This window comes from Sinohyriopsis cumingii, unplaced genomic scaffold, assembly GCF_028554795.1.
Source record: "Sinohyriopsis cumingii isolate HCF-2022 unplaced genomic scaffold, ASM2855479v2 utg002263l, whole genome shotgun sequence".
In the NCBI taxonomy this organism is placed as follows: domain Eukaryota; kingdom Metazoa; phylum Mollusca; class Bivalvia; order Unionida; family Unionidae; genus Sinohyriopsis; species Sinohyriopsis cumingii.
Genome location: NW_028316174.1, coordinates 274,115 through 286,452, shown reverse-complemented (window position 1 = coordinate 286,452; position 12,338 = coordinate 274,115). Strand labels below are relative to the sequence as shown.

The following is a 12,338-nucleotide window of genomic DNA, read 5'->3' as shown; positions in this document are numbered from 1 at the left end:
GCAATCTGACTGAAAAATTGTTAAAGCTACGTTAAAAATCCAAAATCACACACACACACACACACACACACACACACACACACTGTACGATTCACTAAGTGTAACTTGCATGAACATACAGTGGAAACATCTAAATATGTTGAAGCTGACGATTCAAGGATAATAATATAAATCCTCGTCTTATGTCAGTACTCACTATCGGTTAATAAGAACGGGTTTCTTTGTATATCGTTGGGTCCAATACGCGTCACCTTGGTTACTATGTCATAAATGGTAACATTTCTTATTTCTTCTATTTCCTCTTCTGTGAATAGCCTGATAATAAAAGGATGACTATGTTATGGTCGGCATGAGACGTAGAGATGACAATGTTTATTAAACATATTATATTTTAAACAAACTGCCTCTTTTGGTGTATGCGTAGCTAAGAGATCGAATGATTTCGATTTATTTGCTATGTCCTCAAACAGGGGACATGTGGTGAAAAATAAAAGTTAGGAGAGTCGGTAATCAAGTAACATAATTTATCCAGATGAATATGTGGAATAATAGGTGCATAAGTGTTTGATGGTTCCATCCGTATAGAGGTGCAATAAATTAGTTGAAAATCCAACATTTCTCTGTAAAGTATGCAATACAAACCAAAGATACTATCCCATCTTAGCATAGCTACATAAGATAATCCAAATATATGAGTACATCTTAGTAAAGAGAGCAAAGGTTGTTATTGTTGTTGTTGTTGTTGTAGGGTTTAACGCCATTTTTCACCACACGATTGGCATTAAATGGCGGCCAGTATAAATGGTGGAGGAAGAACCCTGGAAACCCCGGAAAGAACCACCGACACAACGAGAAGCTACTGGTAAGCTTTCTCACGTACCCAAATTTGCCGAACCTGAGACTCGAATCCACGCAGTTCTAGTCTCGGATTCGGCTAATGTGGGTATGTGAGAAAGCTTGCCAGTAGCTTCTCGTTGGTCAGTGGTTCTTTCCGGGGGTTCTCCCGGATTCTTGCTCCACCATTAATACTGGCCGCCATGTATAGCCTATCGTGTGCTGAAAAATGGTGTTAAACCTGACAACAACAACAACAAATCCACGCAGGCAGAGGTGAGACGGCAGTGATCCGTAACGGTCAGTGCTTTAGACCACTCGGTCACTCGGGGCCCCTGATAGCAAAGATAATGCAAATATATGAGTAAAACTAGTAAAGATAGCAAAGGTAATCCAAATATATGAGTAAACCTTAGTAAAGAAACCAAAGGTAATTCAAAGATATGAGTAAACCTTAGGAAAGAAATCAAAGGTAATCCAAAGATATGAGTAAACCTTATGAAAAATAGCAAAGGAAATCCAAATATATTAGTAAACCTTAGGAAAGATAGCAAAGAAAATCCAAAGATTTGAGTAAACGTTAGGAAAGATAGCAAAGGAAATCCAAAGATATGAGTAAACGTTAGGAAAGATAGCAAAGGAAATCCAAATACATGAGTAAACCTTAGGAAAGATAGCAAAGGAAATCCAAATATATGAGTAAACCTTAGGAAAGATAGCAAAGGAAATCCAAATATATGAGTAAACCTTAGCAAAGATAGCAAAGGAAATCCAAAGATATGAGTAAACCTTAGGAAAGATAGCAAAGGAAATCCAAATATATGAGTAAACGTTAGGAAAGATAGCAAAGAAAATCCAAATATATGAGTAAACGTTAGGAAAGATACCAAAGAAAATCCAAATATATGAGTAAACGTTAGGAAAGATACCAAAGGAAATCCAAAGATATGAGTAAACCTTAGGAAAGACAGCAAAGGAAATCCAAAGATATGAGTAAACCTTATGAAAGATAGCAAAGAAAATCGAAATATATGAGTAAACCTTAGTAAAGATAGCTAGGGTAATCCAAATATTTGAATAAATCTTAGCAAAGATAGCAAAGGGAATCCAAAGATATGAGTAAACCTTAGGAAAGATATGAAAGGAAATCCAAAGATATGAATAAACCTTAGTGAAGAAAACAAAGGTAATCCAAAGATATGAATAAATCTTAGTAAACATAACAAAGGTAATCCAATAATATGAATAAAGTTAATACAAAAGTATAGCTGTTCCAAAAGATCATGTGGAATATTCACAATAAAATTCCTTTACGATCTCAACGATATACAGCTGCATGCTAAGTTTAGCTGACATTCAACAATATTAGTTACAATAATGCTGAGGAAACACAATCCAGCAGTTCAGTCTTGGTTATAACAATACTGAAGAAATACAAGCCAGAAAGTCCGTCTTTGTTAAAATAACGCTGAGGAAACGCAAGCCAGAGGGTCAAACAGTCTTGTATTTAACCTCTGTAGATGATGTCGTTAGAAGTTGGGAATCAAATTCGATCAGGGGCACATAAATAACAAGCAGCAAGCTAAATTGGGTTGCAATACAGCAAACCTTGATAAATGTACGTTGTGGAAAGCAAAGTCAGGAAGACAAAATGTTTGAGTAACGGACAAGACGAACGGCATTATATTATTACTTACGCCATCTTCATCGAACGAGGCTCTAATTAACATTAACAATTATTATTCAGATTTGTATTGTAATACAAACAAACAGCGGATAGAACGTAATATAGTAGAAGAAACGTCGCTAACAACACGGAAATTGTGGAGTAAAAAAAGAGTATGCGTAAGTAGCGATATCAGATTCAAACTACATTGAGTGGTTAAAAAATGGCACACGATATCCTCAGCGACAGTAAAGAATGTGGAATGCTTGTCAGCGGCCATATGTGATACTAAACAAAAAAGTTAAGAAACGCCAACACAAAAAATTCAAAAAATTTTAAATAAAACGGCACGGAAAACTATACGGTGATATTGTGAGACGAACGACTAGTAAATACTCTGGTGACAGTACATTACGAGAACAACGCCTAATTGTCGAGAAAGGCATTTGATAAGCAATCTACTTTTTGAAAACGAAAGTGTATCACTGGGCTTTGCAAAATTAATGACACCAAAATTGTAAATTAAGTTGACATAATCACTTTTTTTCATTGTGTGTATGTTTAGTACAAATTTTGCAAAGGTTACGGCCATGCACAAACATCTCAGAAAGGTGTGAAGTCTAAAACAATAAACTGATAGCCAAGATTCAAACTTTCGGTTTAAAAGATTCAAGTCTTATAGTCTGATATTCTATCTTTACATCGATAATCAGTCAATAATGGAAATGTACAACGTATATCTTTTACAAATAAAGATAATTCGCAAATTTAATTTATAACAGTGAAATACGCATTTTGGTACATTGGTTTAACAACACTATATCGACACAAGTGATAAAATAAGCTTACCAGTTCTTGATGTTTTCAAACCAAAATCTGTCACCATTTCTGATCCTCAGGAACTGGTCTAGGGTGATAGTACGAAAAGTTTCTCCCATACCATCAGGTGTTGTCTCCAACAAAGACCCTGGAAATAGGTCCACGTTATCCGGTTTTGATGCATTTCCGTACACCCGACGTAAGTTTTCGATTGGCTGGGAAGGTTATACAAGATTACTTCAAAATTAAAATATCTTTGTTATTGTCAACTTAATTTTGGCAGAGTACACGTCTGAGGCGAACTTGTGCATGTGTGTCATTGTTGTATTAATTCTTTACGATGTTATTTTACTACGAGTACATTAAAATAAATAAAATAATGACACCACCTTAGAACTTATATCGGCACACTACAATCTAGATTTAATGCACTAAAGACAATACAAAATCCCAATATATTTATGATTAAACAGTGAACAGATCCAATTACATTATTCTATAACTATCACACTTGTCCAATCCTATCTTGAATGTATGACTGACAAAAATAGATAAGTACCCCTTGCATATACAAGCTCCCATTATACATGGAAGTGTTGATTTCCTCCCAAGTTTGTCTCCTAGGTAACCCATATGCCTCCCGGATTGTGTTATAGTCAGATAGTCCATGATCTCGCGCCCGTTGGATGTTGATAGCTACCAGGTCACGCCGAGAAAACTCTAGGGGGCCAAACAAATGTTCTAAAAAGAAGAAATGAAGATTTACAGGTAGTAGTATATCAATTATAACATTTCTAATTATATTCTTATTATTTAGGGTCAAGAAACATTTTGTACCATATTAACGTACAACAGGTAACCTCATCCAGTACTACCCTACCAGTAAATGCATGCTTCACCAGAATTGACTTTAACGTTAAGTAGACACGCAATCACCCGATGCGCGGTTCTCAAAAATATAAACAAAAGCCCCATTACGGTGTCTCCTCAAACATTATGCTTCTACATCATGCACGATTCAGGACATGCAGATAGTAAAACACTGACCTACATGCCTTTTGTGTACCCAAAGCCGTATGTTTTATTTCCTCCCAAAATGGACGAAGTGGGAAACCAACGAACGCATACAACTTTGAAACAATCTCCCTCCGAAAGAAAAAAAAACGTCCTCAAATTATATTGCTTATAAGCTTTGTCACCGTCTTGCAAAGCTTCTCTCCAACTTCCATCTCTCTCTCTCAACCACTACAGCTTAACCACGCATTCTTTCCAATACCTTCCCTAGAGGAGCTACCGATTGAGTCGAACACCAACGATCAACTTAAAATGTACACTGAAGGAAATAAATCAGATTGTGCAGTATTAAAAAATATTTAATTTGATAATGACTTTAACATTGCTCTGAATGGCATATCGTTCCGTACACCTAAGATTTGAGAGACACGTTAGTTAGTCAGGGCAAAGTTAAAACCATTCTCAAATAAAAGAACAGTTGGGAAATCAAGGCCTTGTGAAGCATATCTGCAAGTAGAATCACGGATAAAATGTTCAACATTCAGAAGCAGTCTATAACATCCAACACAGATAATTTGATTTACGTCATTCAGTGCAATATATGCCGCATCCAATATGTCTAAAGACACATTGCAATAAAACACGGACAACCCCTAGTGGTGGAATATTTATATTCCCTGGGCTACACTTTCAATGATTCAGTCCTCACAGGAGTCAAACATAATATCAAAACGGGGCACATAAAATATGAAATCGAAAGAAATATGTTGCATTTTAACAGATGCAAATATTCAAGCCCAGCGGAATCAATCAAGTAGATTCCATGTGTGCAACACACTACGCTAAGATAACTATACATGTAAAAGCTACAAACATAAATAAATTCAGCTATAATTAGCTGTCTCAAACTCCTGATCTCAAATTCTATGAATTCCATACACAAATTCAAATATAAAAATTGCATACTTTTTATTTTATTTTAATTTTAGTCAAACCACAACTTTGTATCATTACTTTAGAACAAAACTTGCGTTGGTCATAATTGTTTGACATTTCAACAAAGTACCGTATTCGGGATAAACATTGAACTAGAGAGTTGTAGACCACCTGATCGACGGCGCAAACATTATATTGCTGCCGTACTGGCTTATATCATCAGTTAGATTCCTTTGTTCTAATTATATCGTTTCTGTAAATATCTAGAGCCAAACATCATATATAGTCTGTAAATCATTTTGTTTCGTTCAAGTCTCATTTGTGTAATCGTCCTCAGTAGCTTGGTCCCTTTGTGAAAAGAATAGTTTTATATAGTTGTATTTCCAGAGCGATCGGATCGCTTTTACACAGCTGTTAGTACTCTATCTATCTATCTCTCTTTATATATATATATGGTGCTTTCTGCTATCTTACTTCTCAGATCTGGAACTACAATATGGTCCTCTCTCTCCGACAGTGTAGAAGCCATGCCCGTCAATACCTCATCAAAAGCATTTTGTTCTGATAGAAATTCCTGTCAAAGAATACTATATGTTTATTCAGAAAATAAACATTCACACTTTGGCGTTGAGTTATTATTAATGAATCTATTTATATTTTCTACACACTGATCAACCTATCATATTATCAATAGTACTAACTTTGCATACATTATGTCTAAATTACAGGTTATAATAGTGGAGATAGTGTACCCGAATGAGAGCATAGAGCTTATGAAAAGGATTAAATTAAATTTGCAAGATAAAACAAAACAGTGAAGGAAGCAAATACACTTCGAACTCAATTAGAGTAGTGATACATATCAGATACGTATCTGATATATAACCGGAAACCTACAATGTCAAGGATGACACCACTTGGCAACGATAGATAAAGCTCCCTTTTTTCAAGTGTCTGGGACTTAAGTGACTGCAATTTCAATGTAGATAGACACTTTGGTAATAAAACATCTAGGCGCAAAAGTGTACAACTATTTTTTTAAAAATAGCGAGTTTGAAATTCGCTGTCGTGCACAAATCAATTGAGCAGTATATTGTGAATATTTTATGATGCTTTCACGTATCAAAGTGCTATAACATACATACATACATACGTGTGTGTGTGTCTGTGTGTGTGTGAAATACATCTCTACTTATAATTGTTTCAATGTTTTTTGGTGGTGCTATTTAATAAACACATAGACCTTGCGTCAAACTGAACCTTTCAATAAATACATACATACATACATACATACATACATACATACATACATACATACATACATACATACATGCATGCATGCATACATACATACATACATACATTTAATAACAACATATTTTATCTCACAATTCGCGTGCTATACGCCTTTACTACGTCTTTCTGATAGAAAATCGCAAGATTACAGCTTGTAATGTCAGAATTTACTCCATTATGTCATATAGGGCAAAACTGTAATATCCTATGCATTCATATTAATTTCCGAGTACAATCACTGCGCTGTTTCGCTGTTGCATTTAAATAATTGAGAGATCGTCATGTGGTAAATATAATTATACATGCGTGCTCACTCCTGAAGAAACCTATGAATCTCATTGTTGACCTAGTGTTATAACTTGACCTGGTGTTATAACTTGAAATGAAAATTCGTATAAGATCAAATCTTTACCATAACATTTATTTGAAGCCAAAAAGCCCAACCGCACGTGCAATGTACTTTCCACGAAATGATCTCAAGATAGTTTTCTCTCATGTAAGACACCAATAATTTAGAGTCGAATATAAAACGTTATTCTGAGTAAACAATATCAATAGGGAAGTAATCTTTCAATCCATACTTGATGTTTTGTGTTAGCAACATTTTGTTTAATATATACATTATTGTTGTTCTGCGTAAAGTTCAATGTACCGACCGATGCGAATTGAAATATATTGTGTCCCTTTCTCATCTCTAACAGGATCTTTCCATTTTAATGATTAATGTCACCTATGTCTTGTTTCTGTTTAGATACATAGGTAGGCATTATTCGTGCAGTTCTAGAAAGTCTATAGATCGTTAAATTTAGACTTTTGTTTTAGAGTGTTCATGGTCAGTCGTTAGTGTGCCACAATGTATACATACCTGTGGGTTCCAAAATGCGTTGCACATCCGAAGAGCGTGAACGTTACTTGGAGATCCGGGTATATTCAGTTTTAGTGTCTTAAATTCACACTTACTGTCTCTGCAAAGAAATTGTCAGGTTTACTGCACGCGCATTTATATTTCCCTCAGAATTTTTTTCCAGACAAATTTAAAAAGTATTCATGTACATAACTTCTGGATGGGATCTTTCTGAGAGATTCTACTGTTTAATTCGTAAATTCTACCTTGTTTTAAGCAAAGATAGTTGTAAAGTATACGAGATTAGTTAAATAGGAGAACTTAGAGAACATTGTTCAAACTGCATGCTTCTTGGACAGATCTAGATGAAGGTGGAGACTAATTCCTGTAAAGCTATTAGACAAAGAAAAACCTAAAATCAGGGTGTTTTGATGGTTTGTTCTGTTATTTTACTGAAAACAAAATGAAATGTGTCTTAGTGAAAAGTTTATGAAGCATAAAGGGGAAATTAAGCGAAATCATAAAACTGACTAAATTGTTAATAATGGAAACTCTTGTTCCGATATTATATACATGCTATATGTACCAGTCATGTTTTATGCTGATACCTGAGTCTCTATATTCATGCAATAGAAAACGAGAAACCATTCATTGATAATTTCAATATCGAATATGACAACAACATATGCTTCTACCAGTGTAAATACTTTTCAGTGATACGGTGATACAAAATCGTCATACAATTTGCAGCAAAACGGTTGGAAGTGGTAATTATAATATTTCATCATTATCTTTGTATGCAATTATTTGAATCGCTTCATTTTATGCATAATTCTAGGTTATTTGATTAGCAATGTTTTATAGGAATTATATGTAAATGTGTCTTGTAATATTACTAGCGAGCATATAGCGTTCTTCCACACATAATGCAGATGCATCAGTTTTACCGTCTGTGCTTGCTTATAAGTCTATTCTAATGCAATTGCATAGACACGTATCTGCCGTCATATTATGCGCCGGTAGATCTCGGTCAATGCAGTTTGTAAGGAGTAATCAGTAGAACAACCAACATATAACCTAATTTGACGGCACAGTATGTGACCGCAGATCAGGGTCTATGTTGCTTGGATTGGACTCGACTTATCAGCTAGCATGGACGGTATACGTTGTAGAAAAAGGATCATGAATGCACAGTGAATGAATGAATGAATGAATGAATGAATGAATGTTTACGTTAAATTGGAAAATACATCCAATACCAGACAAACAATACGTGCTCTCATACAAATAACACCCTTATAGTATGGCCAACATGGAAAACGGACCTATTGCCAAAGAGTATTGCGCGCTAAATATGAGATAGACACTAAGCAAACTAGCAAGTCTGGTATGTAGATTGTAAGCAAACTAGTTTGTGATATGGATTTTTGCGCATGAGCATTTATATAACTTAATTAATATGAATAAATGAAACACAATCTAGAACGTAAAAAAAGGAACAGGAATATTAGGAGAAAAGGAAAGTCGGGTATGTGGTAGAACTTAAAGTTTCATATCGGCCCGTTAGAATTGTGAATGAGTGAATCAATATTTTTTTCTTCAAAATAATTTGCAGTTGTAATCTTTGAGTGAATAGTCCTTGTTTAAAAAGAAATAATGTTCCAATCAGTACGGATGAATATGCTTATTTGTATCAAACTTTTAGTTTTATTCTTGTATTCAAAAAAACGTACGAGAAAGCACATTGGGAAACATTCGTGACAAGAACCGAGTCGTAACGAAATATCAGCAAATGATTATTTTATGCAAAGGATAGAATTTCACGTTTTGATACGAGGCGGTGATTTAATCTTATTGACTGAACACGTGTATGGTCCAGTGTTTAATTAGCTATGTATGTAGTTGAAATCTGATTCAAAGTAGGTGTAGAATAACAGGTATCTACATTATATTCATTGGGTACTTTCCTTTGCTGTAGAGTTCATGGACACTTTTAACTTAAATGTTTATCATGTCATAACAGAGCAATGTAGTTTTGTGGAATTAAGCTGACATGACTGTGGCTACGTTGAAAATCATTACAACGCCTAATTGTACAGAACATTGGGACTCTATTAACCACCGCGTGTCAAATTTTGCAGAGAGCGGAATCTCTTACAACATTAAGATATATACGTAACATTTAATAAATCCTTCATCATCCGTTTGGACATATATCTTACCAGACAAACCGACATAAGAACAGCTCCTTCTGGTGAAGCTAATACTGTTATATTATGTATAGTCTTACAAACACCCACTCATCTACCCCATTTATAGTATAATCCCCATCACCCATCCTACAGCGAGTCTCGTGATTTGCAAATTGTTGACACCTCTTTTTTATCAGGCGCCGTGCTAGGTGAATGATGCAGGTGTGCGTACAATGTACTTAAGATAAATACCTTTTCCACAAGCCTGGCGTCACCAGGGTGTGTCCAAATCTCAAGGCCGCTGTCTGAAACTCTTGGGAAATACCCGGATGAACATGTGGGTCATATGAATCTGAAATAAGTAAAATATAGTTAAATAAAAATGTGGGGACAAAACTTGTTTTAAAATAAACAAATTCAGTTGTTAGTTGTCTGGTAATGTTGATGGGGGTAATTACATATGCTATGTTGTAAATATTCCTTTCAAGTGGAAACATATTTCTCCCTCCTAATCTTGCAAAACTTCAGTTTAGTTAAATTAATTAATTCAGGCTTGATTTGAGCTCAGAATAAACGTGCGGTCTCAATCATGTGGCATATTTGAAAATTTCAGAACAATGTATGCAAAGTTTTGTTTAAGATTTTGCCTTGTCGAAATTAATTTTTGGAGTCAAAAGTATGTTTTTTTCTAGGATGAATTCTCATCACATCGTGTTTTCTCCTTTACAAATGGGAATATATGTTCTAATTTTGTTTTGACACGCATTATTCCATTTACAGCGACATCTTATTTTCTGACGAACAAATGAAAAGGTCAGAATGTTTAATCCCTGGGTTGACATTGGTATTAATTTAGAGGTATACATTCCTTCCACTATGTTATTCCACCCCGATGCTGTCGTTTGAATCTCTAGAAGAAGTTTCAACATTTTTAAAGGTCAAATCAGGAAGATATGTTGAAATAAGAAAAGCAAGATGAACGTTACCTTTCACAAATAACCAGATGTGGAAATTCATGAATACACTCATATATCTGCCAGATAAATACTTAATTTGCAAAATATAGATAGAGCTGTACGCAAGGATTACACTGGAAAAGAAAGCCTTTCTTTAAAACAAAATTAATAACGAACAGAAGAAATTCACAATCAAAATTAACGAAATTGACAAATGACAGTCAGACGTGCATTGTCATTTCTTTTTTAGGTTTTTGAATGCAAGACATATAAGGTCTATACGACATCCCTGTCATTTTTTTTTTGATGACGATTAAATGTAAGAAATAAGAAACCTCCTTTAACAAGGATTTTAAGGTGTGGCTCCCACCGTCAGATCATGAACTTACATGTCTCAATACTAAGTTAGACAAGAACATACGATATCTGACAACCCAGGAAAATGATAGATCAATGAATGGCATACCACTGAGATGGGTATGGTTGTTTACTCACTCTTTGGATCACTCAAGTTGTAGCGTGGTATTTCGTGGGTGGGGTTTCCCAATTCATCCAGTCCTAACCACAATGGAAGCCAGTCGTACATTACAATTTTCTGTGGAAGACAAAAGTTAATTGTTATTGTTTGTTCCGTTACGTATGTAGTTCCTTAGTGACAATAATGCAAATACAACATTTACAGCTAGAATATGTATGTTGATGTTACATTTAATAGCTTTCGTCGAAGAAAAGAATAAACTGATGAAAGTAGGAAAGAAAATTCGTCATCAAGTTTTACAAACGTAGGATGATGGAGTTTTTTTTAAAATGCATTTTACAAACCTGAGCAGAGTTATCCGGGACAGAGAATGCAAATTAAATTGGAGAGGAAAGCTTTATTGGCCATCTGTTTGTCTAATTCGCCATCTGATTGAATATAACAAACTTTCCCGCCTTTTTTAATGGTACATTTCGTTTGAAAGCTATACATGTAATCGGTGTGAATATAAATTCAATTTTCCATTAGAAACTCATTTTGTTCTGAAACTAAGCTACGTATTCATTTTGTAAAATAACAATGGAGGCATATTATTATTTGAGATGGTTGACATCAATAGAATCGTGTGTTGTTAACTCACCTGGTGATGTGCGGTGACAAACTTCCTGGCTTCGTTGAAAACTTCTTCATCTGTGTAATCGGGATGCTTTGTTGCAATATTATGGGCCATATAATTATGCCATCGAAACCACAGTACTCCAAATGACAAAAGCAAAGGATTTTCGTTGCCCCTTGGATTTCCAAGCCCTGAAAAGTTTTGCGTTCATACGTGCTTATACCTCAGAAAAACACAAACAGACTCAGAATGATAAAAGTATTAATGCTCAACATGAAAGCTAAATCTATTTGATAAGAATGTCATTTTAATAATTACATATTACCCTTATCGACAGATTAGGTACTTAAGAAACTAGTCGCGTTCGAGAGTAAAAGACTAATTAAGGAAATAAGTCCTTAATTAAACATCACAGTACCTCTTGGTTTAGCATATGCATTGTATTGTTGGCACAAATTACTTTATAACTGTAAAAAATCTAGAATATGTCCTCTTTATATTTACATCTCTGTTTATAGTTTTGTTAAAGACAGCTCCGGTGGCCTAGTAGTTAGAGCGTCCGCCTCGTACGCGGGAGGTCGTGGGTTCGATCCCCGATCTAGTCATGCCAAAGACTTACAAAAATGGTACAAACAGCTGCCTCGCTAGGCGCTCAGCATTAAGAGGTTAGTGTTAGGACTGGTCGGC

The 12,338-nt window shown here is 35.0% G+C and overlaps 1 protein-coding gene across 1 annotated transcript in view; it reads right to left on the bottom strand.

Moving 5' to 3' along the window:
* Nucleotides 1-12,338, bottom strand: part of LOC149770836 (dual oxidase 2-like) — a 56,918-nt gene that overhangs the window by 27,315 nt on the left and 17,265 nt on the right. Inside the window, exons 6-13 of the mRNA XM_089949060.1 lie at nt 11,676-11,842; nt 11,053-11,152; nt 9,854-9,953; nt 7,431-7,530; nt 5,744-5,843; nt 3,879-4,060; nt 3,350-3,534; nt 197-315 (exon numbers count right to left, since the gene is read on the bottom strand). Of these exons, the coding sequence (XP_089805186.1) occupies nt 197-315; nt 3,350-3,534; nt 3,879-4,060; nt 5,744-5,843; nt 7,431-7,530; nt 9,854-9,953; nt 11,053-11,152; nt 11,676-11,842 (1,053 nt within the window). The remainder of the gene's footprint in view (nt 1-196; nt 316-3,349; nt 3,535-3,878; nt 4,061-5,743; nt 5,844-7,430; nt 7,531-9,853; nt 9,954-11,052; nt 11,153-11,675; nt 11,843-12,338) is intronic.